We start from the raw sequence: 27,075 nt of genomic DNA, 5'->3' as shown, positions 1-27,075 counted from the left end.
ACATTCCAGAGGCCGCAGCGCCGTCTCCTTCCTCGCATTCCTGCCCCCACAAAGGAGTCCCTCCGCCCCCGCGCGGCCGCGGGAGGAGGGGGCGCGGCCCGGCGCCGCCGAGCGCACATTCCTCCGCCGCGCGCGCCACTGAGCGGAGCGCAGCGGACCCGGACCGCGCGTGGCCGGCGGAGCGACCCCGGCCCGGCGCCGGCCCCGCCCCGCCCCGCGCCCAGGGGTCCCGGGGCGGGCTCCGGGTACGGGCGGACGATGCGGCGGCGCGGCCGGAGCGGCGGCGGGAAGCCGAGGCGGAGGTGACGCGCGAGGGCCGGCGGGCCGGGCCATGCAGCGCTCCCGGGCGGCCGCGGACGAGGCGGCTCTGCTCCTGGCCGGGCTGGCCCTGCGGGAGCTGCAGCCGGGCGGCGACTCTCCGGGCCGGGGTCGGCGGGGGCCGCGGCCCGGACCCGGAGACGAGGCGGCGCCGGCGCTGGGCCGCCGAGGGAAGGGCGGCGCCGGCGGCCCCGAGGCCGGGGCGGACGGACTGAGCCGTGGGGAGCGCGGCCTGCGGCGCGCGGCGGCCCCCGAGCTGAGCGCGCAGCCGGCGGGCAGCCCGCGGGCCAGCCTGGCGGGCTCCGACGGCGGCGGCGGCGGCAGCGCCCGTTCCAGCGGCATCAGCTTGGGCTACGACCAGCGCCACGGCAGTCCGCGCTCCGGCCGCTCGGACCCGCGCCCCGGCCCCGGGCCGCCGTCGGTGGGCAGCGCCCGCTCCAGCATGTCCAGCCTCGGCTCCCGCGGCTCGGCCGGTGCTTACGCCGACCTGCTGCTGCCCAGCGGCGGCCCCGCGCCAACTCGCTCCCCCGAGCCCGCCGGGCCGGCCCCCTTCCCTCTGCCTTCCCTCCAGCTGCCCCCGGGCCGGGAGGGCGGCCCGAGCGCGGCGGAGCGGCGGCTGGAGGCGTTGACCCGAGAGCTGGAGCGGGCGCTGGAAGCGCGCACGGCGCGGGACTACTTTGGTGAGCGGGGCGGGGTGGCCGCGGGGTGGCGGCCGGCCCGGCGGAGGACGGCGCGGGCGGCCCGGGGCTGGGTGCTGTCGAGGGGCCGGGATGAGAAGGGGGCCCGCCGCGTGTCTCGCACGGGGGGGGTGTGTGCACCTCCGGCCTCGCCTCTGGGTCTCCCGGCTGGAGGAGGGGCTCAGGGAAGGTGACCTGAAGCCCGCGCCCTAATGGGAGAGAAAGTCATGTTAGCGGGCAGAACCAGCCGTTTCCGGATAATGTCTTCTTAACCCTCGACGCTCGCCTCTGTGCGTCCTACTCGATGCTTTGTGACCGGGTCGCCGCGGGCCGGCCGCCGTTGTGCAGGGACCCAGCCCTCCCGGTGTGCCCCTCTCCCCCGCGCTGCAGGCTGTGGACATTAGCCAGGGGTGGAGGGGTCCAGGCCCCGCCGCGCCCCGCCTGACCGGAGCCTTTGACGATGGCAGCTGTTGGAGGCAGAGTGTGGGAGGGAGGGCGAGCCCACCTTGAGGGGGAGGGGACCGAGCCGGTCACACGAGGTCCTCCCTCTGCGCTGTGCCCTGCACATGGGAGGCTTCAGACGGGAATCCTGCTTGACAGCGTGTGCAAAGCTCACCAGTTTCTGAGTCCCCCTTTCCCAGCTTGATCCAGGCCCTCACAGGTCCATGCTAGACCTTTGGACAACACTTAGGCTTGAGGTTCTGAGAAGAGGCCTGGGGAGGGGGCTTCCTTCCCTCCCTCTGATAAGCAGGAAAGCTGAGGCTTTAGGGGGGCTGGCTGGTGGTTATCCCGCCAGGGATGCCGCTGTCCTGGGGTTTCTGCATTCATCCCAGCTAGCGGCTCAGGACGCCCTGAACTGGATCTTGAGGGAGGAGGGAGCTGTATGTGACAGGTCAGATGGGGGCATTTCAGGCAGAGGGAAGGATGTGGGCAAAAGAAGGCAAGGAAAGCAAGGACGTGGATTGTTCCACCACATTCCCCAGGGGTGCAGCCCAGGGGAGGGGTCGCATGGTCAGGGGAGTGTGTGGGCCCACCTTTGGGAGGGGAAATGCAGAAGGGTTTCAGGCTCATCTGGGAGCAGCAGGGTGTGGATTTCTGGTGTGGCTGCTGTGGCTGGGCGCAGAGAGGTGAGTTAGGAAGCTGTTGCCTCTCGTGCCCGCAGGTGCGGGGAGCAAAAGCTGGGACTGTCTTCTGAAGAGAAAGACTTCCCGTTGCTCTGTCTACAAAAGGCTGTTCATTCCCCTGTCCCTACCGTGTGCAGAACCTGGGGTGGGGGTGGTGTTCTGTGGGCCTCCGCAGCTACTCATGAACGTTTGTGTGACGCTGAGGTGGCCAGACCAGGCCGGTAATGGGAGAACTGAAGGGGACCAAGGCACAAGACCATAGCGGGTAGCGGGTCATCCTTTCTAAAGGGAGTTGGCGCTCAGTTCCTGCCCATTGAAGCCACGTGGGAGGGGAAGGTGAGTGATGATAGGACACCCCCCCCCAAGAGAAGCCAGATTTAGGCTGGAGCATTGGCCTGTGCACTAAAAGGTTGCAGGTTCGATTCCCAGTCAGAGCACAGGCCTAAGTTGCCAGAGGCAACCAGTCAATGTTTCTCTTTCTTGCCCCCTTTCTCTCTCTCTCTAAAAACATCAACAAAACACATATTCTTGGGGGAGGACTTAAAAAAAATGTGGGCAGCTATTTGCTTGAACTGCTGATAATTTACTGCTGATATTTGACATTTTGGAACTATGAAAGTGGTAATCTACGATTCAACTTGAATAATACAGAGTTTTACACAAGGAAGTCTGCAGGGAGCCTGACCTCAAGTGATCTCCGATAAGCCTCATCCTCAGGGTGTGTTCTTCCTCTCTGCTATTCCTTCCTCTCCTCGGCTTGGCACCAGCTGCCCTCCTGACCCCTCTGCCATTCATTGTCTTCTCTGGAACTTTCCCATCTCTCCTCACCAAGTTCCGTTGCCATTAGCCAGCCAACAGCCTCAGGCTTCGGAACCTCTGTAAGTCGGGTGACCCCTCTGCCTCCTCCTTAGCCACCCACTCCCAGAGCCGCACCCTGGTTTTGCTGCCCTCTGCAGTCTTCAGTTCTGACTGTGGCCTGCGTCTTACTGGTACCCCTGACCGTCTGATCACTGTCTGCCCTGCAGAACCCGGCTCCGAGTCAGTGCCGCAGCCCCTTTTATGCTGCATGCCGGGGACAGAGCGACGGCCTTCTGGTCTTGGTGTCATCCATCACCCCGAGCCCTGGTCAGTTCCCTTTTATTCCCTCAGCAACCTTCCTCCCTCCTCCGGCCCTGCCCTTTCTACTTGGCTGAGAAAATGGAGCCAGCAGCTGTCTTCCCCAGTGGCGTCCTGTTCCTTTCCCTACAGGCCCTCGAGTCCACGTCCAGATCTGAGGACAGGGGTCCTTTCATCTCCAACCCCACCTTCGGCTTTCCTCTTTCCACTGGCCCTTTTCCTTTGGTCATAAATATAGACAAGGGTCTTTCATTAAAATCAAAACCCCCCAAAGCTGCGTGGCCCCCAGGTCTTGTGGCCCTCTCCCTTTCTCATCGCAGTGTCTGGTTGGCATCGTCTTTGCTTATCTGCCTGTGATCTCCCCTCACTCGGCTGACAGCTGACCCTCGTGACTCCCCCCGCCCGAGCCCCAGCGGGTGTTTGCCAGGCCTTGTTGGTCTGGACTTCACTGCTACACCCCACAGATGGAGTCGACTCTCCTTGAAACGTTCTGCTCCCCGAATTTCTGAGGCACCTCATGCTTCTGGTTCTCCTTCTGTGTATTTTAATTAAAGTGATGCAGGCGCTTATTTAGGAAAACATCAAGCAGAACCAAAAACCTAATGATGAAGGTCATAGCGCACCCTTCTGTCCTGCGTCCCACAGGCAGCTAACGTCGGATTTTTTTTTCACCACAAAGTCCGGTAACTTAGAGAAGGGACTAGGTCGGCTTTCAAAGTAGATGGGCAAGATGGAAGGTGTGAGAGCGGATCATTGTCCTTTCAGAAAGATAAACTTGCCTGCAATTTTGAGGATGTGTATTTGGAGGCCGGGCTGGGACACCATAAAGAGAAGCTGGTGAAGTAACTGTTGGGATGAGAACTGATGGTGGTAAATCAGGCTAGTGGGAGTGAGGGGAGGGAATGAAGTAAAAATTTGGAAACGGGAGCCAAGATTCAGAGTTGGCGGTGAGAAAGGTAGACCTGGCCGCTCCCTGAAACCTGGCTACCCAAAAGTGCCGTTTCCTAAGCAGGAGCCCAGAGGCAAGAGCAGTTCTGTGGGGACTCTGGACCTCTGTTCTGGACCTGGAATGGTCTGGGGACCCTCTGGGGGGTGGAGCAGTGACTAAGGAAAGAGGTCCTGGTTGGGGCAGAGCCCTCTGCAGGGGGTGGGGGTGGCAGGGCGGGGTGGGGGATGGGGGGGCAGTTGAGGGGTTCAGACTGCCCAGGGAGACCTTTGGCTTATGCATTTTGAAAACATTTAAGTTAGTATATTTTAAACAGTAATAAAATTTAAAAAAAACAAACACAGAAAAAACAAAAAACATTTAAGTTAGTAATTAATTTCAGTATGGAAAGATTTTACGTACAAATCTAGATACCTAACTTTTGAAAAATTAGAATCTTTAGCAATGCTGGGCCTGCATTCCCACCCAGTGGCCGTTAGAGGATCTGAGGCATGGCTGCGACTTGTGGTGGCCATAGCTCTCTTCTCCATTCACCTGGGTCCCCACCGGCCACCTTTACATTCCTGCCTGGGTTTGAGTGCAAATGAACTGGTCCTTCTAACCCCCCGGGAGAGCAGTCTCGAGTGACCCAAGACAGTAGGAAGGGAGAGGAACCGGAAAGCCAGGTGCAGGTCATCCTGGAAACCAAAGAGGAGAGGTCTTCTAGCAATATCCAAGCAGAAGTCATGGGTTTGCAGTTAGGAGATGACTGAGTGGGAACTAGGCTTGTTTGCTATCTTGATTGAGGGGAGAGGGGAACAGGGTGGCTGTTGGGGGGGGAGGGGATTTTTAAGATGGAAGAGGCTTACCATGGGTAAATGTTAAGGAGAGAGATCTGCTAGAAAGTAGGAGGGAGAGGTTGAGGGTAGCATGTCCTAGAGTAGCCACAAGATTTCGGGTCTAGAGGGCAGGTGGAGTGTGTCTTCATGCCTTTTGGGGTCTGGGACACCCTGGGTAACTCTGAGAAGGGAACTTCTGATGTGTGGGCTGGGTCTCCAGGAGAGCTGGTCAGGAATCCCCTAGGGCTAGTGCCAGGCTTTGCCCTGGCATTGCTGGTTACCCTTCTCCTCACTGCTCCTCTCCTGACTGCTGGGCACCCCACCCTGTGTTGCCAGGGGTGGTCTCTGATTCCACCCAGTAATCCCAGATGCCTGCTCAGGTATCACTTATCACCAGAACCTTTTCTGACTGCCCTACTTAAAAATCACACACTTAGACATATTTTTAATCAGTTTCTTTTCTTCCATAGCACTTGCTTCCTCCTGAGGTATTATTATGTGGTGGTGTCTGTCTCCCTAAACTGGAATACAGGCTCCTTAAGGGCAGGGTCTTGATTGGTGCATTACAGAATCTCTGACACCTAAATGTGCAGGGCATGTGATAGGCATCGCTGTCCATGTGCTGGCTGAACAAGAGAATGAATGAAACTTGTGGTACAGATGAGGGTCGGTGACTCTGCCCTGGTTGTGCCTGTGTGGTCTTCATTCTTTTTGGGTCATTGACTGAAGAAAGGATTTTCCCTTAGTCCAAGAGCAGGTCATGGGTGAAGGGGTTCAGAATGACTTGAGGTATACAGGTCATAATAATTTTGATGGTGAGGATGACTCTGTGCCAGGTGCTAAACAACAGCAGCAAAAGACCCTAACTAGTGAGTACTCTTCTTGTCCCCATGTTAGCCATTGGTACCTGCATGATGAAGGCCAATAGAAGGTCACTTGCCCAAGGTCAGGCGGGTGGGCAGCACTAGGACTGGGAGTTGGATGCATGTCTGTCCAGCCCCACAGTCATGGTGCTAACCACTGCTCTCTCCTGCCTCTCTTCCCATAGGCATTTGCATCAAGTGTGGGCTTGGTATCTACGGAGCAAGGCAAGCGTGCCAGGCAATGGGGAGCCTGTATCACACAGATTGCTTCACCTGTGACTCCTGTGGTAGGTGACCTCTCTCTGGCCCCTCTTGCATCATGGACCGCCTTGCACCTAAGTCCCAGGCAGATGGACCACCCAGCTCTGACCCAGGCTGAAGTGGGGAGGAGGCTAAGTTGTGGCCCCTTTCTCTCTGGACCTGGCTTGCTTGAGAGGCCCACAACCCTGGGAATATCTGCTGGGCCCCGGGGAGGGAGGTGTGGGGCCAGGGAGGAGCCTTTTGCTGGCCACAGGGAAAGGCTGCCCTTCTGGCCCTGGGCTTTTGAGCCTTTGTCCTGTGCAGGGTACTGATGTCTCCTGGCTGCCTGGGTGCTATGCCTTCTGTCTGCCTGGATATGGGGTTAATATTTCTTTCCTGTGCAATTTCTTTTTTGTCTGAATTTTACACACAATATAAACTATAAATGTAATACAACCTAGGCGAAGCTATAAAAAGAGAAAAGTAACTATAACCCAACCAGCATAAGTCAGCACTTTTTTTTTTTTTTAATTTTAATTTTTTTTAACTTATCTTTATTGTTGAGAGTATTACAGGTGTCCCATTTTTCCCCCCAATTGACGCCCTCCACTTCACTCCCACTCCCTCCCCAGGCCTTCACCCAGTTATTAACTGTGTCCATGGGTTATGCATATAACTTCTTTGGTTAATCTCTTCCCACCCTCCTCTCCCCTTCCCTCTTTCCTCAGAAATATGATCATCTGTTGCATGTGTCATTGTCTCTGGATCTATTTAGTTGGTCAGATTCTTTTGTTCATTACTTTCTTCTTAAAGAAGATCCTTCAACTTTTCCTATAGTGCTGGTCTGGTGGTGATGAACTCCTTTAGCTTTTTCTTATCAGTGAAGCTCTTTATTTGACCTTGAATTCTAAATGATAGCTTTGCTGGGTAGAGCAATCTTGGTTGTAGTTCCATGTTTTTCATCACTTTGAATATTTCTTGCCACTTCCTTCTGGCCTGCAAAGTTTCTGTTGAGAAATCAGCTGACAGTTGTATGGGTGCTCCCTTGTAGGTAACTAATTGCTTTTCTCTTGCTGCTTTTAAGATTCTCTCTTTGTCTTTAACCTTTGGCATTTTAATTATGATGTGTCTTGCTGTGGGCCTCTTTGGGTTCCTCTTGTTTGGGACCCTCTGTGCTTCCTGGACGTGCAAGTCTATTTCTTTCCCCAGGTAGGGGAAGTTTTCTGTAATTATTTTTTCAAATAGGTTTTCAATTTCTTGGTCTCTTTCTTCCCCTTCTGGCACCCCAATAATACAAATGTTGGGCCTCTTGAAGTTGTCCCAGAGGCTCCTTATACTATTTTCATATTTCTGGATTCTTTTTTCTTTTTGCTCTTCTGGTTGGGTGTGTTTTGTTTCCTCGTGTTCCAAATTGCTGATTTGATTCTCAGTGTCCTCTACTCTACTGTTGATCCCATGTAGATTATTCTTCATTTCAGTTCCTGTAGCCTTCATTTCAAATTGGTACTTTATTATGTTACCGATTTTCTCAGTTATTTCCTAATAGTCTGCTTAAACATCCTTATAAAGAAAATTCTGAACTCTGTATGTGTTAGCTTGCTTGGATCTATTTCATTTAGTTCCTCTTCTAGAGATTTCTTCTGTTCTTTCTTTGTGACATGTTTCTTTGCCTCCGTATTTTAGATGCTTCCAGGTGTTTGTTTCTGTGTATTAGGTGGAGCTGCTATGTCTCCTGGAATTTGTAGAGTGGCTTTGTGTAGTAGGTGTCCTGTAGGGTCCAGTGGCTCAGCCTCCCCAGTCACCTGAGCTGGGCCTTCTAGGTGCTCCCCTGTGTGGGCTGTGTGCACTGTCCTGTTGTAGTTGAGCCTTGGTTGCTGTTGGCGTCCCTGGGAGGAACTGACCTCCTGGCCAATCAGCTGTGAGGACCAGCTGCAACTACAGCCAAAGAGCTGCTGTGCTGGAGACACCTCTGTGTTTCAGGACTTGCTTCATTGGAGGAGCTTTGGTGTTCACCAAGTGCGCCCCTTAAGCGTGTCACTCGTGGATGTGGTAGGGTTGTAATCCAGCGTGGTCGAGTCTGACCACCAGGTGCACTGTCTCTGGGGCCTCCCAGGAGGTGCAGAGTCAGCCTCTGCCAGTGCCTTGCCCAGAGCCAGCCAGCATGAGCTACTCAGCAAACTGTAGTTGGCTGCTACTTGTGCTGGGCTTGGCGGTGTCCAGGAGAGGCCAAGCTATGAGCCACTGCAGGCTGCCGCTAGTGCCAGGCCTGGGGCCGCTGATCAAGCCGTATGGGGCAGCTGCTGCTTGTTTGAGAGATTTTTAGGAAAGTCCTAAGCATGAGGCTCGAGAGGCCACTTGCACAGAAAAGCCCCTGGAAATGGCCTGGATGAGCTGCAGGTGGGGAGGGGCGGGGCCTCCGGGAATCACGGGGCGGGGCCAGAGGCGTGAGTCAGGTGCTGGCGACGCAAATATGGCGCCTGCCTGCGGGCTGTGTGGGGAGGATTCTTCAAGGGAGCCATGGCCTCCGCCAGCCCTTCTGCCTGGGAGGAAGCCGCCCCTCCAGCTCTTGCCCCGACTTCAGGCAGGTTAGTTCCTCCCCGAGTGTCCCAGGTCCTTTCAGGCTGCTGCCCGGCGCTGGGCTCAGAGGGAGCGTCCGAGTGAGTCCGAGCGAGGGCCCTTTGAGAGGAGTTGCTGGGGCTCCCGCAGCCTCCGCGACCCTCAGGGACAGTCCCGCTGGTTTCACAGCCTGGAGTTGTGGGGCCGTCTCTTCCCGGCCCTGGAGTCCTGGGCTGGGGGCCTGCTGTGGGGCTGGGACCCCTCCCTCCTCCAGGAACCATTGCCCGGAGATTCCCTCCCGGGTTTAACCTGCGGCACCTGGTGTGCACCGGGTGTGGGCCGGGCGGCCGCCTCTCCAATTCAGCCCCAACCCGCCCGCGTCTCCGCCCCTCCTACCTTCTTGGTGCTTCTTCAGCTCCCTGGTTGTGGGGCTTCTGTGCAGCCGGATTTCAAGAGGCTCTGAGTGACGGTGGTTCTGGATTTTAGTTGTGATTTTGATGTGGTTGCGGGAGGCGGCAGGTGCAGCTGTTACCTACCCGCCATCTTGTTTCCTTTTTTTTTTTTTTTAAATATGTCTTTATTGATTTCAGAGAGAGGAAGGGAGAGGGAGAGAGAGACAGAAACGTCAATGATGAGAGAGTCATTGATTGGCTTCCTCCTGCACGGCCCCATCTGGGGATCGAGCCCACATCCCAGGCATGGGCCCTGACCAGGAATTGAACCGAGATCTCCTGGATCCTAGGTTGATGCTCAACCGCTGAGCCACACCCGCGGGGCAATAAGTCAGCACTCTTGATTTGCTATAGTCCGTTTAGGCTTTGCCCGGAAGCAGACCACTTCCATTTATTTACACTAAACATTTTAATATTTTATTTTATAAAAGTATAATATAGGCACAGTGCTACATCAAATCATCCTGAGATGTTTTTGCAATAGCAGAAGAACGCTTATCTTTCCATTATTTTAGGAGTTCTTTACACGTCTGGAATGAAAGTTCTTTGTTGGATATGTGTATTGTAAATTCTTTTCCTAACTTATTCTTGCTTCATTACTTTCTAAATGAAGTCTTCTGAGGAAAGGGAATTCTTAATAAAGTCCAATTAATCTTTGTTTATAGTTACTGCTTTTAATGTCTTCTCCGAGAAACCTTTGTAGTCTCATGTTTTAGACATCTGTTTTTATTTTGTAGGCATATTAACCATACCTATTCTGTATTCTGCATCTAATATTTCCAGTATTTGATGTCTTTTGAAGTCCTACTTCTGTTTACTGTTTCTCCTCACCCTGGGTCATGAGACATGGTTTTCTCGTGTGTTTTGTAATTGTTGATTGTGGAGTATGCCTGTGAGAATTCGTTGAGGTCTGTGTTGAAGGTGCATTTCCCCAGGGAATGTCTGAAAGCTTTCTGTTAAGGGAAGTTTTAAACTTGGATGGGGGAAAATGTTTTTTTTTCTTTCTTTTATGAGTATTATGTACTCATGGACTTTTATTCATGCAATGTAGTGCAATACAATTTTTTCTTAAGATTTAAAAATTTTATTTTTAGAGAGAGAGGAAGGGAGAGGGAGAGAGAAGCATCGATGTGAGAGGGAAACATTGATTGGCTGCTTCCTCCCCCACCCTATCGGGGATGGAGCCTACAACCCAGGCATGTACCCTGACCGGAAATCAAACCAGCAACCTTTCAGTGCATGGGATGATGCACAACCAATTGAACCCACACTGGCCAGGGCGAGTCATTATTCTTTTTGATGCACAAATTGTCTTAAACATGGCCAGAGTAAGTTCTTTCCAGTTGGCCCCTGTGCCCTTTCACATGTTCCCATCATTCTTAGAGCACGTCTTTACTCAAGCACAAGGTGTTCTAGGTTTATCTTTCTTTTTTAATTGAGTACAATTTACATATAGTACAGAAAACATCTTAAGTATATAGTAAAAAGGTATATATATTTTTAAAATATATCTTTATTGATTTCAGAGAGAGGAAGGGAGAGGGAGAGAAAGAGAGAAACATCAGTGATGAGACAGTCGTCATTGATTGGCTGCCTCCTGCACACCCCCTACTTGGAATGGAGCCCACAACCCAGGCATGTGCCCTGAACAGGAATTCAGCTGCGATCTCCTGGATCCTAGGTTGATGCTCAACTGCTGAGCCATGCCTGGCAGGGCTAAAAATATTTTTTAAAAATTGATTTTAGAGAGAGAATTCTCAGTTGGTTGAGCTTTGTCCCATGCACCAAGAGGTCACTGGTACAATTCCCAATATGGGGCGTGCAGGAGGCAGCCGATTGATAATTCTCTCTCCCTCTCCCTTCATCTCTCTATAAATCAATAAAAACATATTTTAAAAAAGAAGAAACATAAATGTGAGAGCGAAACACACCTCCCACATGTGCCCCTACCAGGGATCGAACCCGCCACCCCTTGGTGTTCAGGATGACGCTCCAGCCAACTGAGCAACACCAGCCAAGGCTATAGTAAAGAGATTTTGGATAAGTGGATATCTTTATGTAACTCACGCTCCTAACAAAGATATAGAACATTTTGAACACCCAAGAAACTTCTATCTTGCCCTCTTATAGTTCCCCCATATGCTTCCCCATCATATCCACCTCACCAGTGTTCTGATTTCTGCCACTATAGATTTGTTTTGTCTGTCCTAGAGCTTCATATAAATGCAGTCATGTAGTATGTGCTATTTTGTGGTTAATTTTTATTTTTTGCTAAGCAACTCCTTTAGTCCATGTTGTTACGTGGACTAAAGGAGTTGTACCTCACTCCTTTTTATTGCTGAGTAGGAGTCTGTTGTATGACTATACCACAGTTTATTTATCCATTTAACTGTGGGTAGGTCCTAGATTGTGCTGCGAACATTCTTGTATAGGTCATTTGTGGACAAATGTTTTCATTTCTCTTGGGTAAATTCCAAGAAGTGGAATTTCTGGGTCATAGGCTAAGTATATGTTTAACTTCATAAGAAACTGCCAAACTATTTTCTAAAGGGCTTGTACCATCTTATACTCCTGCTAGAAGTATGAGAGAGTTGGGTTGTTCTCCATACTTGCCAACAATTGGTATTTTAGTCTTTTTAATTTTAGCCATTCTGATGGGTGTGGAGTGGTATCTCATTTGGGTTTAATTTGCGTCTCCCAGAGGATTGAGGTTGAGCATCTTTTTGTCTCTTGGCCATTTATATCATCTTTGGTGAAGTCTGTTCAAGTCTTTTGTTCAGTTTCTAAGTTGGGAGTTATTTGTCTTTATTATTTAGTTGTAGGAAAAAATATGTATCTTCTGAGTACAAGTTCTTTTCACATGTATGTTTTGTGAATATTTTTTCCTAGTGTGACTTAAAAACAATTTTAAAAAAATCCTCACCCAAAGTTATTTTTTCCATTGATTTTTTTGAGAGAGAGTGGGGGAGGGCATCAGTTGGTCGCTTCCTGCATGGGTCCCGACTGGGGTGGGGATTGAACCTGCAACCGGTATGTGCCCTTGACTGGGAATCGAACCAGAGACCCCTTGGCATGCAGACTGATGCTCTAACCACTCAGTCTCACAGGGCTTAAAATATTTTTTTAATGATATATTTTTTGATAAATTTTACATTTTGATAAAGTCCAATTTGTCAGGTTTTTTTGTTTTATAGTTACTATTTTTTAAAAAATTTTAAAAAATTTGTCTTTATTGTTGAGAGTATTGCAGGTGTCCCATTTTTTCCCCCCAATTGACCCCCTCCACTTCGCTCCCACCCACTCCCCAGGCCTTCACCCAGTTATTAACTGTGTCCATGGGTTATGTATATATGTATATAACTTCTTTGGTTAATCTCTTCCCACCCTTCACCCCCCTTCCCTCTTCCCTCTGAAATATGATCATCTGTTGCATGTGTCAATGTCTCTGGATCTATTTAGTTGGTCAGATTCTTTTGTTCATTACCTTCTTCTTAAAGAAGACCCTTCAACTTTTCCTGTAGTGCTGGTCTGATGGTGATGAACTCCTTTAGCTTTTTCTTATCAGTGAAGCTCTTTATTTGACCTTGAATTCTAAATGATAGCTTTGCTGGGTAGAGCAATCTTGGTTGTAGTTCCATGTTTTTCATCACTTTGAATATTTCTTGCCACTTCCTTCTGGCCTGCAAGGTTTCTGTTGAGAAATCAGCTGACAGTTGTATGGGTGCTCCCTTTTAGGTAACTAATTGCTTTTCTCTTGCTGCTTTTAAGATTCTCTCTTTGTCTTTAACCTTTGGCATTTTAATTATGATGTGTCTTGCTGTGGGCCTCTTTGGGTTCCTCTTGTTTGGGACCCTCTGTGCTTCCTGGACGTGCAAGTCTATTTCTTTCCCCAGGTAGGGGAAGTTTTCTGTAATTATTTTTTCAAATAGGTTTTCAATTTCTTGGTCTCTTTCTTCCCCTTCTGGCACCCCAATAATACAAATGTTGGGCCTCTTGAAGTTGTCCCAGAGGCTCCTTATACTATTTTCATATTTCTGGATTCTTTTTTCTTTTTGCTCTTCTGGTTGGGTGTGTTTTGTTTCCTCGTGTTCCAAATTGCTGATTTGATTCTCAGTGTCCTCTACTCTACTGTTGATTCCATGTAAATTCTTCTTCATTTCAGTTCCTGTAGCCTTCATTTCAAATTGGTACTTTATTATGTTACTGATTTTCTCAGTTATTTCCTATTAGTCTGCTTAAACATCCTTATAAAGAAAATTCTGAACTCTGTATGTGTTAGCTTGCTTGGATCTATTTCATTTAGTTCCTCTTCTAGAGATTTCTTCTGTTCTTTCTTTGTGACATGTTTCTTTGCCTCCGTATTTTAGATGCTTCCAGGTGTTTGTTTCTGTGTATTAGGTGGAGCTGCTATGTCTCCTGGAATTTGTAGAGTGGCTTTGTGTAGTAGGTGTCCTGTAGGGTCCAGTGGCTCAGCCTCCCCAGTCACCTGAGCTGGGCCTTCTAGGTGCTCTCCTGTGTGGGCTGTGTGCACTGTCCTGTTGTAGTTGAGCCTTGGTTGCTGTTGGCATCCCTGGGAGGAACTGACCCCCAGGCCAATCAGCTGTTGGGACCAGCTGCAACTACAGCCAAAGAGCTGCTGTGCTGGAGACACCCCTGTGTTTCAGGACTTGCTTCATTGGAGGAGCTTTGGTGTTCACCAAGTGCGCCCCTTAAGCGTGTCACTCGTGGATGTGGTAGGGTTGTTAATCCAGTGTGGTCGAGTTTGACCACCAGGTGCACTGTCTCTGGGGCCTCCCTGGAGGTGCAAAGTCAGCCTCTGCCAGTGCCCTGCCCAGGGCCACCCAGCATGAGCTACTCAGCAAACCGTAGTTGGCTGCTACTTGTGCTGGGCTTGGAGTGTCCAGGAGAGGCCAAGCTATGAGCCACTGCAGGCTGCCACTAGTGTGAGGCCTGGGGCCGCTTATCAAGCCGCATGAGGCTCGAGAGGCCACTTGCACAGAAAAGCCCCTGGAAATGGCCTGGATGAGCTACAGGAGGGGAGGGGCGGGGCATCCGGGAATCACTGGCGGGGCCAAAGGTTGAGTCAGGTGCTGGGGATTCAGACATGGCACCTGCCTGGGGGCTGTGTGCGGGGAGGACTCGCCAAAGGAGCCAGGGCCTCTGCCAGCTCTTCTGCCTGGGAGGAAGCCGCCCCCCACCTCTCGCCCCGACTTCAGGCAGGTTAGTTCCTCCCCGAGTGTCCCAGGTCCTTTCAGGCTGCTGCCCGGCGCTGGGCTCAGAGGGAGCGTGTCCGAGTGAGTCCGTGCCGGGCCCTTTGAGAGGAGCTGCTGGGACTCCGCAGCCTCCGCGACCCTCAGCCACAGTCCCTGCTGGTTTCACAGCCTGGAGTTGTGGGGCCGTCTCTTCCCGGCCCTGGAGCCCTGGGCTGGGGGCCTGCTGTGGGCCTGGGACCCCTCCCTCCTCCGGGAAGCCTCCACCGAGATGTCCCTCCGGGGTTTAAACCGCGGCACCTGGTGTGGGCCCGCGGCCGCGTCTACACGATTCAGCCCCGATCCACCTGCATTTGCGCTGCTCCTACCCTCTCGGTGCTTCTTCAGTTCCCTGGTTGCAGGGCTTCTGTTCAGCAAGATCTCAGGAGGCTCTGGGTGCTGGTGGTTCTGGATTTTAGTTGTGATTTTGATGTGGTTGCGGGAGGCGGCGGGTGCGGCTGTTACCTACGCCGCCATCTTGTTTCTCCTCTCTGTAGTCACTATTTTTTGTGACTTAAATGTTTCGTCTCCCTTTGGGTCATGAAGATAGTCTGTTTTCTTTTAGAAGCTTTAGGTTTCCCATTTTTATGTTTAGGTTGATAACCCATTTCTTAATTTTTTGTATTTTGTATGAAGTATGAAATTTTTAATTTTTTCCCACATGGGTATTCAGTTGTTTCAGCACTACATGCAGAAGAGTCTCGCTTTCCCACTTGTGTATTTGTTGAAATATTTCTGGGTCTATTTTTGGATTCTATTCTGCTCCAGTGATCTTTCTGTCTCTGCTCATCCCAATATTATTACACTGTCTTGATTGCTGTAAGTCTTAAAATAGGAGGTAGTGTAAGTCTTCCCACTTTGTTGGTCTTTTTTTCAAGATTATTTTGGCTATTCTATGTTTTTTATGTTTTTCTATAAATTTCAAAATTGGCATGTCAGTTTCCACAGCCACACACAAATCAATGCTGGCATTTTGATTGGGCAGCATTGACTGTATAGATCAATTTGGGGAGAACTGATGTGAGAACATTTGAAGCCATGAAGATGGTTGTCAGGAATTGTGCAGGGTGTGAGAGTTTTTCCTATTTGCAAGCTCATGAGTCCTGACACTGTTTCACGGATGCTGAAAAAATATATATCCGCCTGGGCAGATTCAGCCCTGTAAGCTTGATGCACGTCCCGTTCGCATCATGTTTGCCCTCCCGAGTACCACAGGGGTGACGTGGGGTGGCCTAGGCGGACACTGCACACGCAGTAGGTTTGCGTCAGGGGACCCCAGTATTTTATAATGGGCTGCCAGCAAAGCTACCTGACCCTTGTCCTGGAGGAACACATCTTTATTACTCTGCACAGCAGACAAGCCTCCCTCTGTTTCAGAGGGAGATGCTGCCTCTGTCCCCTCAGCAGTTTGCTCCATGACGTCCTTGGATAGGTAATGCAGAGTGAAGGCTGAAGCCCTCTGTTTATAGGACCTGCAGAGATTCGAGAGACCTGGTGGAGAACTGTCTCCCAGCAGTGGTACATCTCTGTGTAGGTCTTCTGACATTTCTCTCAGCAAAGTGGTTTTTCAGAGTAAGGTCAGAAATGTCTTTCATTAAAGTCATCCTTGGTATTTATGGATTTTTTTGGATACTATTAGAAGTGCAATTTAAAAAATTATGTCCATTTTCCAGTCATTTGTTGCTAGAATATAAAAATATATTTGGTTTTCATATGCTGACCATCTAGATAAACTCAAGCATTAGTTCTAGGAGGTTCGTTTTTGCTTTTGTTTTTTAAATATGTTTTTGTTGATTTCAGAGTGAGGGAGGGGGGGAGAGAGAAAATCCAGTGATGAGAGTCATTGATCGGCTGCCTCCTGCACACCCCCTGCTGGGGATCAAGGCCGCAACCCGGGCATGTGCCCTGACCAGGAATTGAACCTCGATCTCCTGGTTCATGGGTTGATGCTCAGCCGCTGAGCCACGCAGGCCGGGCTAGGCGGCTTTTTTTGGTAGATTCTGTATGAATTTCTACCTAACACAATCATGTCATCTGTGTTTAAAAATAGCCTTTTTCTTTCCAGTTTTTAAATTTTTTTACCTGTCTTATTGCACCGTGTAGGGCCAGTGTTGAACCCTAAGGCAGAAGGATTCACTGTTTCCCCATCATGTCTGCTGTCAGCTGTGCGCTTTCGTGGGTGCCCTCTTGTCCCTAGGTAGGCCTGTGGCTTCCTCCTGACGCGTGGGGATGCCTCTTACAGTTGTTGGGCTGTTGTTTTGACAGGGATGCCTCTTTCACATTAGGCTCCTTCACCTGTAAGAGTTGTACTTCCGATGTTCATGGAATTAAGGAAATTCATTCTGAAAAGTGCTCTCAGTTTAACTGAAGTGAATGTGAATGTGATTTAAAAAAAATTAGAACATCAGTTTACATTTTAAACAAGTTCTTCATGTATCTACTTTGACAACCTCTTACAGCAGTTCTGTTGACAACATGTTCTATTTAATTAAACGAAATATTAATTAGCTTTTCGGCCAGAATCCCCATCTTCCAGTCATTCACCAAAATGACCAACACAAAGGGAAAGAGGAGAGGCACCTGCTATATGTTCTTTAGGCTTTTTGGAAACATGGACTTGCCCCGGCCTGTTTGGCTTAGGGGTTAGAGCATCAGCCCGAGGACTGGAGGGTCCCGGTTCGATTCCAGCACGTACCTCAGTTGCAGGCTTAGGGTGCAAGTGGCAGACAACCAATCGATGTGTCTCTCTCACATCGATATTTTTGTCTCTCTCTCTCCCTCTTTCACTCTCTGAAAAAGTAATGGAAAAAATATCCTTGGGTGAGGATTAAAAAAATAAACACTAAAAACATGGACTTGTTGCTTTGGCTGCAGACATGCGCATCTACAAGAAAGGTGATACTGTAGACATCCAGGGAATGGGCGCTGTTCAAAAGGAATGCCCCATATGGCTCCCATGGCAGAACTGGAAGCGTCCACAGTGTCACCCAGGATGCAGGGGGCATCGTTGTTAACGAACAAGTTAAGGGCAAGGTTCTTGCCAAGAAAATTAATGTACGTGTTGAGCTTATCAAGCGGTCTGAGAGCCGAGACAGCTTCCTGGAATCTGTGAAGGAAAGTGGTCAGAAAAAGGAGACAGAGAGCAAGGTACCCGGGTTCAGCTGAAGCGCCAAAAAGTAGTTAAAACTTTGTGTCCTAAAAATATTACTTACTGTATGAAAAGATGCTCATGCTCAATGCCACTGATCATCAGGGAAATGCCAATTGAAACCACAATAAGATATCACATCACACCTGTCAGAAAGGCTGTCAGCAATAAATCAGTCAACAGCAAGTGTTGGCCAGGACAGGAGAAAGGGAACCCTCGTGCACTGCCGGTGGGACTCTAAATTGGTGCAGCCACTGTGGAAAACAGTATGGAGGGTCCTTGAAAAATTAAAACTACCATACGATGCCCGGCTGGGTGTGACTCAGCGGTTGAGCATCGACCTGGGATCCAGGAGATTGAGGTTCGATTCCCGGTCAGGGCACATGCCCGGGTTGCGGGCTCGATCCCCAGTGGGGAGTGTGCAGGAGGCAGCCGATCAATGACTCTCTCATCATTGATGTTTCTATCTCTCCGTTCGTCTCTCTGAAATCAATAAAGCCCAGCCGGGCGTGGCTCAGCAGTTGAGCATCTACCTAGGATCCAGGCGATCGGGGTTCAATTCCTGGTCAGGGCACATGCCCGGGTTGCGGGCTAGGCAGCTGATCAATGACTCTCATCATTGATGTTTCTATCTCTGTCTCTCTCCCCTGCCTTTCCTCTCTCTGTAATCAATAAAAATATATTAAAAAAAAAAAAAGAAATCAATAAAGATATATTTTTAAAAAATCAAAAAACTATCATATGACTCAGCAATTCCACTTCTGGGTATTTACCCAAAGAAATTGAAAAACACTAATTTGAAAAGATAAATGTATTCCTGTGTTTATTGCAGTGTTATTTACAATAGCTAAGATACAGAAGCAACCCAAGTGCCCATCACTAGACGACTGGATAAAGAAGCTGTGTTACATGTATACAGTGGAATATTGCTTAGCCACAAAAAGAATGAAATCTTACCATTTGCGACAACATGGATAGATCTAAAGTGAAATAAGTCTGACAGAGAAAGACAAATACCATATGATTTCACTTATATGTGGAATATTAAAGAAACAGACTCATAGACACAGAAAACAGACTAATGGTTGCCAGATGGAGAGGGTTTGGGGGGCTGGGTGAAAAGGTAGAGGGATTAAGAACTACAAATTGGCAGTTACAAAATAATCTCGGAGGTGTAAAGTACAGCATAGGGAATATAGGCAATCATATTGTAAGAACTTTGTATGGTGTCAAATGGGTATTAGACTTACGGGGTGATCACTTCATAAGTTATATAAATGTCTAATCACGATGTTGTACACTTGAAACTAATATGTCAACTGTAATTGAAAAAATTTTAAAAATTAGTGTAATGATTACATCACATTAAGGGAAATTTTAAAATTTGTTCGTAATTCGCTTCTTATCTGTTGGAGGAGGGTGCTGAGAAATGGCAGCAGGGACCCCATCCCTGGTTTCCAGCGGCCCAGGGACCCCTTTCTCGACCCTCGTCCTTGCAGGGAGACGACTTCGTGGGAAGGCATTCTACAACGTGGGCGAGAAAGTGTACTGCCAGGAGGACTTCCTGGTGAGTCAGAGCTGTGCGCTGGCTGGTGCCATGGGGGGAGCAGGGACAGGGACCCTCCTGATTCCCATGGAGACCTGAGGCCAGGAGGCAGGTGCTGGCTGGGCAGTGAGTGCCCCTTTGTCACGTAACCTCCTGGATCCTGTGTCCCCTGCCAGTACTCCGGGTTCCAGCAGACGGCTGACAAGTGCAGTGTGTGTGGACACCTCATCATGGAGATGGTGAGAACCTTCCCCAGCCTCTTGGAGCCCCTCTGACATGGGCAAACTTAGGACCCCACCCTTTTCACCTGTTGCAGACCTGCCAGGGGCTCAGAGCCAGAGCCTTTTCCGGGGGCTGTGCTGAGCCTTCCACCTGCACTGACCCTCCAGTGCCTCCCGCCCCCAGATCCTCCAGGCCCTTGGGAAGTCCTATCACCCAGGCTGCTTCCGGTGCTCCGTGTGCAATGAGTGCCTCGACGGGGTGCCTTTCACCGTGGACCTGGACAACAACATCTACTGTGTCCGAGACTATCACACGTGAGTAGCCGTGCGTGGAGTGGTGTGACTTCCGTCTCTTCTGCTTTCCCCAGAAACATTTTCCTGGCTGGCCTATGTTCTCAGTTCTTGACCTTGTCACTTCTGGCCCAGCCGCCAGCCGTCTCTGCTCTCCCCACCTTTGCCTGTGCTGCTGCTCCTCCTAGTGGTGGGGATTCTCCGTGCTATCCCACCTGGCGTCTGGCTGTCTGTTTCCAGGGCCAGGCCAGGCCTCCTTTGCCTGGGATGGAGGGTTGGGGTTTCCAGTCTTTTTCCTGCCTGTCCCATACCCATGTGAGTAGCCAATCCATTCTCCCTTGCTGTGACTCCAGGCTCAGCACTTGGAGCTCTGGTCCTGTGTTGCAGCCATGTACAGGGTTGGTACCTCGCATGGGTCCCTGTTACTGAGTGTGGAGCCAGGCTTTGTAGGCATCTCAGTTAGAGGGCAGCCCAGACCTGGACATTAGGGGGCAGGGACCTTGCAGGAAGCATGAGGGAGAGGGCTGGGTGGAAACTGAAGCCATCCTGGAGGAGGTGATGGAGTGGAGGAGAAGTGGGAAGCCAGATAAAAGGAACTTGCCAGGGCGTGGCAGAAGCTGCTCCCACCCTGTGTGTCTACATGAGGAAGGGGGCCTGACGCTTGGGCGATGTCGTGGGGCTACTGTGGGTGGGCCTGCTCTGCGCCTTTGGCCTGTAGTCACTCAGCTGGTCACTTCTGGTTTTCTTCATTTTTCCAGAGTTTTTGCACCGAAATGTGCCTCCTGTGCTCGTCCTATTCTCCCTGCACAGGTAGGAACCACTCACCAGGAGATGATCAGGTGCCTGGCCTAGCCTGGCTCCTACCTGGTCCTGCTCAGGTCAGCCCCAGCTCTTGGGTCCCTGCAGGAGGGATGAGCAGATGCTCCTGCCCCATGTCCCTGAGGGCTAAGGGATGGGTATTGTGCCCATGCATGCGGAGTGCGGTGTCCCTGTGTGAATTAGAGGGAAATGGTGTCCCCTGCTGCTTGGCCACCCTCGGCTCCATTGCCCATTGATGGAAGGACTGGTCCCTGGGTCTATTACTTCTCCAGGTGGTGGGGGAGCAGATGAGATGAGGGGACAGTCTGAGCAGGAGACACCCTTGGGTCTCCCAAGCACTGGGTCTTCCACGTATGCTGGTTCTGTCCCAAGCTGGGGAAGCGGGATTGGCAGTGGTCTCCTGGAAAGAATATGTACCCTCACGTTTATACCCACATGATGGCTTTCATGGACACATGTGCATCCTTTTGGCTGCAGCCATGGGCAGATGCCCAAAGCAAACGCACATCTATTCAGGTGCATCTGCTGATGTCCGTTCTGGCCCAGTGTCAGTGCTCACACGGGCATGAATGCATGGCGGGCATATGGTGTACATATGTGCCCCCATGCACAGTTCACCTCAAACCCCAGCTTGCTTATTGTGTATGAACCCCATCTCTTCCTCCAGGGCTGTGAGACAACCATCCGTGTGGTGTCCATGGACAGAGACTACCACGTGGAATGTTACCACTGTGAGGTGAGCCTGGTCCTCCCGGAAGGCTGAGGCTGGGGCAGGCCCCTTCACACAGGTCTCCTTCTCTCTCCGTGTTCTGTGAACCCACCTCCTCTTTTATGGTTTCTTACCCATTCTGCCTGTCCCCAAGATATGTTCTCTCTCAGCCTGATTCCTGTTTAATCAAATACTAATGATTCACAGTGTGTAGGGTGTTGTGGAGCACATAGAACATAGTCCCTACTCCCGTGGGGGAGACAGGTTCAGGAAGTATCTACGCAGGACATTATTGCTATCAAGGGGAGTTTTCGGAGCACATAGGAGGCCTTGGGAAATCAGGGAAGGCTTTATGGAGGAGGTAACACCCAAGCTAAGATTTGAAAGATGAGTAAGAGTTAGCCAAGGAGGCAGTGAGAAGGGCATTTTCAGGCAATCGAAGCAGAACGTGCTTAGCCATGAAGATGGGTGTGTTGTGTCACTGGGGAAGTTGGCAGGAGCTGGGGACAAAAGGCCACATGAGCTAAGGAGTGATTTATGCTGAGGGCAATGGAGAATGATCAGAAAGGGTGACACGGCATTTGGATTTTAGAAAGGGAACTCAGTGCCATGCAGAGAATAAATGGAGGAAAAGGGACACGGCTGGGGTTCCCTGAGGAGGCTGTGGTCCTGGGTTCAGGGAAGTAAATTGAGTAGTGATGGTTAGGCAGTAAAAAGGACTGGATTTGGTCAGACGTGGGAGTTTGGACCCCAGGAGAGAGTGAGGGTGAGAGGAGGAGGGGATAAGATGCTCTTATTTTTGGCAGCTGGAGACTCCTGAATAGAGATGTCCAGACAGCAGCTAGATGTGCTGGAGTTTAGACTCTGACTACAGGTATAGGAATTTGGGAGTCATTGGTGTATATAGTTCTATCCTCTCTGGCAGTCTGCCCTGTGGTTTCTAGACACCTGGCCTCTCCGGGTTCTCAGTTCAAGGAGACCAATGGGCCCTCTTTGGGCAGCCTGGAAAATCTCTAGTGGAAACTGGAGCAATTGTAGGGCTCATCTCATTAGGTTTCCTTCTCAGAGATCACCGACCTGCCTTGCCTGTTGTCTAGGGCCCATTGTTTCATGTATTTTTCCTGGCATTTCATTTTTAAAGGTAGGATGGCAAGTCCAGTCCTTGTTACTGTCATGGCCTGAAACAGGAGCCCGATCCTGGGCCTATAGATGACTGGTGAAGCCTGCGGAGCAAGGCCGGAGGTGTTGAGGAAGGAGCCGGGGTCAGGCTGGCCCAAAGAGCAGCATTTGGGGGATGCATGCAGGCAAAGCAGTGTGTGCGGAGGCCAAGAATGACTGAAGGAGGCGGCAAGAGAGAGACCTAGAGGAGCAGTTGGCTTTCAGAGCTCTGGGAAGAAGAGGGAGGAGGAATCTACCATCAAAGGTCCCTTTGGAACCAGGTTGCCCTGGTGCGGGCAAGTGGCCCAGTGGGAGCAGGAATCCTGATGAGCGAACAGGGAAGGAGGATCGTGGTCTGCAGAGGGGCCACGGATCCCCCTCTAGCAGCAACAGCATCCTGTTCTGCTGTCCTGGAACAGGTGGGGTCCCTTGGGACTGCTAAGCATAATCCCTAAGGTGAGGAGCAAGTCAGGCTGTGGGTGGCGCACACCCAGAGCCTCAGGATTGTGAGACCCTTGGATGGGAACTAGGGTCTCTAGGCCCCTTTTCCCCTCCCCTCTCTGTAGTGTGAAAATTAGTAGCAAGGCCCAGTCAGGGGGCTGTGGCAGGACAGGGAGGACACTTGAGACATGAGTGGCTTGGAACATGAAGCTCCAGTGCAGCCCCCCAGCTCCATTACTTCTTGGTGTAGGGCAGGTGTTGGTCTCAGGGCCTTTGGGTAACAAGTGTCAATGCTTTGAGGCAGGAGTTCAGCCCTGGATGCAGTGAGTGTGACCGAAGGGGCCTCCTTGAGGTGGGAGGCAAAAGGAAGGAAAAGTCCAGTTGCTCTTGCCCAGTGTCCCACTGTCTCTGAGAGCACACCCTCCATGGCTGCCCCTCACACTTCCTGCCATTCTCTTACAGAGGTCACATACTAGTCGCATAACTTAATTAATAATTAAATAATTAGCCTATGAAGTGTGCCACAGTGGTCAGATGATAAGATGGGGGACAGTACTCTGTTTACTTGATGTCCCCCAATTTCTCTCTCCCATTATCTCTTAAGGCCGCTGGGCTCAGGCATTTGACAACCTCTCCTTCCCCAGATCACTGTGACCCCTGTGTGGTGGGACCCAGGGGACACTTCTCAGATGTCACTGCCTAACCTCTCAGCAGCTCTCCGCATGCTCACTGGTCCCTTTGTGACTTGTCACTGTGCCCTTAGACATCCATTTTCAGTTTTCCTCACTTTTATTTTCCCCTCAAATCTTCTTGGCTCAGATCTTCTCATTTTTTAAAATTTTTGATTTCAGAGAGGAAGGGAGAAGGAGAGAGGGAAATATCAATGATGAGTCATTGATCGGCTGCCTCCTGCACGCCCCCTACTGGGGATGGAGCCCGCAACCCAGGCATGTGCCCTGGCCAGGATTCAAACCCTGATCTCTTGGATCCTAGGTTGATGGTCAACTGCTGAGCCATGGTGCTGGGGCCTTTTATTTTAGAAAGGGAGGGAGGGAGGGAGGAAGTGATAGGCTGCCTCCTGCATGCACCCCCAAATGGGGGCATGTGCCCTGAGGGGGAAGGGAACTGGGGACCTTTTGGTGGGCGGGAAGATGCTCAACCAGCTGAGCCACACGGGCCCTTCTTCGTGTTGGAGTCTTGGTGGCTCAAGCTGTCTGTCCTGTTTTCTAGTTTCCTGTGCTCCGGGGGCTGCACTCTATTTTGTTAAGATCATCTCATTTTTATGCAGCAGCACCCATTTACTGCCCAGCCCTCTCCCCAAGACTCCAGGCCGAGTCCAACCACCTCCCTCTTCCTCTAAGAGGCCCCCAGTTCCGTGTGTCCCCCAAGAATAGAAGCCAGTCCTCTGCCCCCCACCTCCACCCTGAGATGCCAGTAACTCCCCCTGCCAGCTCACCCTTGGGTTGTGCTTCCCTAGGACTGCGGGCTTCAGCTGAGCGGGGAGGACGGACGCCGCTGCTACCCGCTGGAGGGCCACCTGCTCTGTCGCCGCTGCCACCTCAGGCGCCTGCGGCCTGGCCCGCTTCCCTCATCTGCTGTGCACATCACGGAGCTCTGAGCAGGGGCAGGAGCCGGACTGGCTGAGTGTGTCCGTGCGTGTGCGTGGGCAGGCGGGATGGGTGACCCAGGATTGGAGTTTTGCCGCAGGGTAGTGCAGCCTCCTGCCTCCGACACCCCCCACCCCCCAGTTGCCACCAAGCTGCTGTCCAAGGGGCCGGCCCCTACGAAGCTACTTCTATTTATTCACCGTCTGGGCTGCCTCTGGCCGCCTCCCCCGCCCTCTCAGGCCTCCTGAGACCCCCCCCCCACCCGAGGGGCAGGCTCCCAGACTGCCGGGGCGCGGGGTACCCTGCTGCAGCCAGTTTCCTGCTCCAAAGGGGCCAGGGCCTCCTCTCCGAGTGCTCGGCTGGGTGCGGGGAGGTGGCAGCTGGCCCAGGGGCGTGCGTTTGTGTCTCGCACACCAGTGTGCACCTCGTTGGGGGGGCTGTCATGGGACGGTGTGGGGCCTGCAAAGGAGCCCTCTGGCCACTTGGATTCCAGTGGGTGTTTTCAGCCACAATCCCACCCCGGTCTCCCCATCCCTAGCTCCTGGCTTGGGGATTCCCCCCACACCCCCATTCTTTCAGCCTCGGGAAAAGAACCTCCTGGCGTGGATTCCAGCCCCGCTCCGGTGGCAGAGAGCGCCTGCTTCAGGAAAGCACTGTTTCGGGCTCCAGGACTAACGCATATGATTTGACTTAAATTAAGTTTTTCCTTTGAGAATATTTTCATTTTCTTTAAAAGAATATAGTTTTCTTCTAAAACTTGGCCCACGGTTGTTATTTTTAGGGAAGTTCTAAGAAACTCACAAATGTCCATTTGTATGCCATCTTTTCAGGTGGTAAAAGCATTGTAGTTTAACTATTTTTGTATAAATGCCTCTAAAAATCTCAACATATGTGTTTGCTTCTCAGACTTTAGTATAGTGTGGGGTTAAGAGTGGTGACCTAACAAAATGTGGCTTGAATGTAAATTAAATTTTCTTCTTTGAAAGACACACCAGCATTGGGAAGCCGGGACTCCTCTCTGATGGCTTAGTTGGAGTTGCTGTGGTGGGCGGCCCCAGAGGCAGGAGACCGGTCATGATAAATCACAGTGCTTTCCACGGAAAGTTTTGACTTCAGTCCCTTTGTTCCTGTGGGAACCTGAACCACCTCTTGGCTACTGCTCTTGCCTTTCCTTTCCTTCACTGCTAGATGTGGGGGGGGTCTCTGCTTGCAGGACCATTCATCAGGGGGAGCCAGGAGAAAGGAACCAGAATGTGGGGAGTGCCCACGGGGAGAATGCGAGGGGAAGTGGCAGCCAGTGGGGTCCTGCTGGGCTGAGGCCTGGAGCTGGAAGGCCCCCTGGTGGGCAGAGGAAGCAAGTACCCTGGAGTTTGGTGAGTTTAAACACAGAGGTTGTCCTGAGATAGGGAAGCGTGTGTCTCCGGAGAAGGGGACTTCAACGTGATCAGGGTTGTTTCTTGAAGGAGGTGATCCCAACAGGGCAGGGGAGAGTAAATTCCAGGACCAGCCCAGCCGCAGCTGAGCATTGATCTATGATCCAGGAGATTGCAGTTTGATTCCCAGTCAGGGCGCATGCGGGGGTTGCAGGCTCCATCCCTGGTGGAGGGGCGTGCAGGGGGTTCTCTTATCATTGATGTTTCTCTCTCTCTCTCCCCCCCCCTTCCTCTCTCTGAAGTCAATAAAGGTACATAAAAAAATTCCAGGAATGGGTCCTGTTTCTGGCTTTCTCTTTTTGAGCTGGGCTGCTTTGTTTTCTAGCCAATCACTGCAAAGCTTTCTTCTGATTCCCCTCTTTTTTGCTTCTCATGTCAAAGCTGCTTTGCCCCTGGTTTCTTCTTGTTGCTAACTGAGCCCTTCTCTTTTCTCTTCCTCTGTGTCTGTTGTGGAGGTGGCCTCGGATCCTCCAGCTCCATGCTTGCTCCATGCAGGTTACCATGCTTCCCTCCCCAGCTGGACTGCCATACTTTATCAAAAGTCAGAGGCAAGGGAATGCATGGCCGTGGGGGCGTGGGCACATCTCTGGCCACCTTTGCCCTTTCTCTCTGTTCTCCAAGGCCCGTACTGCGTCTGTCAGGACTGCTGACTGCCACTATCCCTCTGACCACAGAGCCTTTGCACATGTAGTTCCCTCTGCCTGGTCCACTCCATGCCCAATACTTTAATTCCTGGTCTAATTCTTAACATCTCATTTACACAAGCCAGACTCCCAGTTATTACACTTCACCAAACACCCAGAATTGTGGGCCCCTGCTCTCCAAGCTCATTTTCCAAAAGCAGCATCTTCTAGCCCATTTTCAGGAGCTGAGACTGAGGAAGCAGTGTGAGAATGAGACTCCCAAGCCAGATAGATTGTCCATGACCCTCCAGTCCTGGGTGCCAGACCCACCTACCCCTGGGATATCTGCCCTGATGTCAGTACCTGCTGACACCTCTGATGGTGCCTGTAATCACTGCTGTGCTTTCATGTAGCAAGAGAATAAAAGTACTTATTTTCTTGACGTCCATCTCCTCACTAGATGCTGTGCTCTCCAGGCCAGGGTCTGTCTGGGTCTCCACAGTGCCTGGCACCACAACCTGAGCCAGACCCTGCCCTGGCCTTTAGGGTCTAGACTTAGGGCGCCCCTCCTACATTGATTTGCAAGTGCAGCCTGAGTTGCCTAGTACAGGAGCCAAGGGTGAGACATAAAGGCCCAAGAACCAGGGTTTACTCAGGCACGACACACACTCAACCAAGTGTGTGCTTATGTGCCCCAGGCAGTACCCATACAGGTGTGCC

The 27,075-nt window shown here is 51.3% G+C and overlaps 1 protein-coding gene across 2 annotated transcripts; it reads left to right on the top strand.

The window, feature by feature from the left end:
- The first annotated feature begins 327 nt into the window (after positions 1–327).
- On the top strand, positions 328–26,797 carry WTIP (WT1 interacting protein). Of its 2 annotated transcripts, none has more exons than XM_087827272.1 (8): positions 328–998; positions 6,048–6,149; positions 19,007–19,074; positions 19,230–19,292; positions 19,459–19,589; positions 20,324–20,375; positions 21,052–21,120; positions 24,170–26,797. In XM_087827272.1, the coding sequence occupies exons 1-8, from the start codon at positions 332–334 to the stop codon at positions 24,308–24,310; spliced, it is 1,293 nt and encodes a 430-aa protein (XP_087683398.1). In that variant the 5' UTR covers positions 328–331; the 3' UTR covers positions 24,311–26,797. The 2 variants fall into 2 exon arrangements, with proteins under 2 accessions (XP_087683398.1, XP_087683399.1); XM_087827273.1 differs by having other exon boundaries at positions 19,370–19,589; positions 24,170–24,274.
- The last annotated feature ends 278 nt before the right edge of the window (positions 26,798–27,075 follow it).

Source organism: Miniopterus natalensis, chromosome 18 (assembly GCF_054644295.1).
Source record: "Miniopterus natalensis isolate mMinNat1 chromosome 18, mMinNat1.hap1, whole genome shotgun sequence".
NCBI lineage: Eukaryota > Metazoa > Chordata > Mammalia > Chiroptera > Miniopteridae > Miniopterus > Miniopterus natalensis.
This window is presented reverse-complemented; position numbering and strand designations above follow the sequence as displayed.

Bases quoted from the DNA above. Each gene is read 5' to 3' on its own strand.
- WTIP (XM_087827272.1), top strand. From the start codon at position 332: ATGCAGCGCTCCCGGGCGGCCGCGGACGAGGCGGCTCTGCTCCTGGCC. The intron at 20,376-21,051 runs GTAGGAACCACT...CTCTTCCTCCAG, and splicing joins GTCCTATTCTCCCTGCACAG to GGCTGTGAGACAACCATCCG. The intron at 21,121-24,169 runs GTGAGCCTGGTC...GTGCTTCCCTAG, and splicing joins TGGAATGTTACCACTGTGAG to GACTGCGGGCTTCAGCTGAG.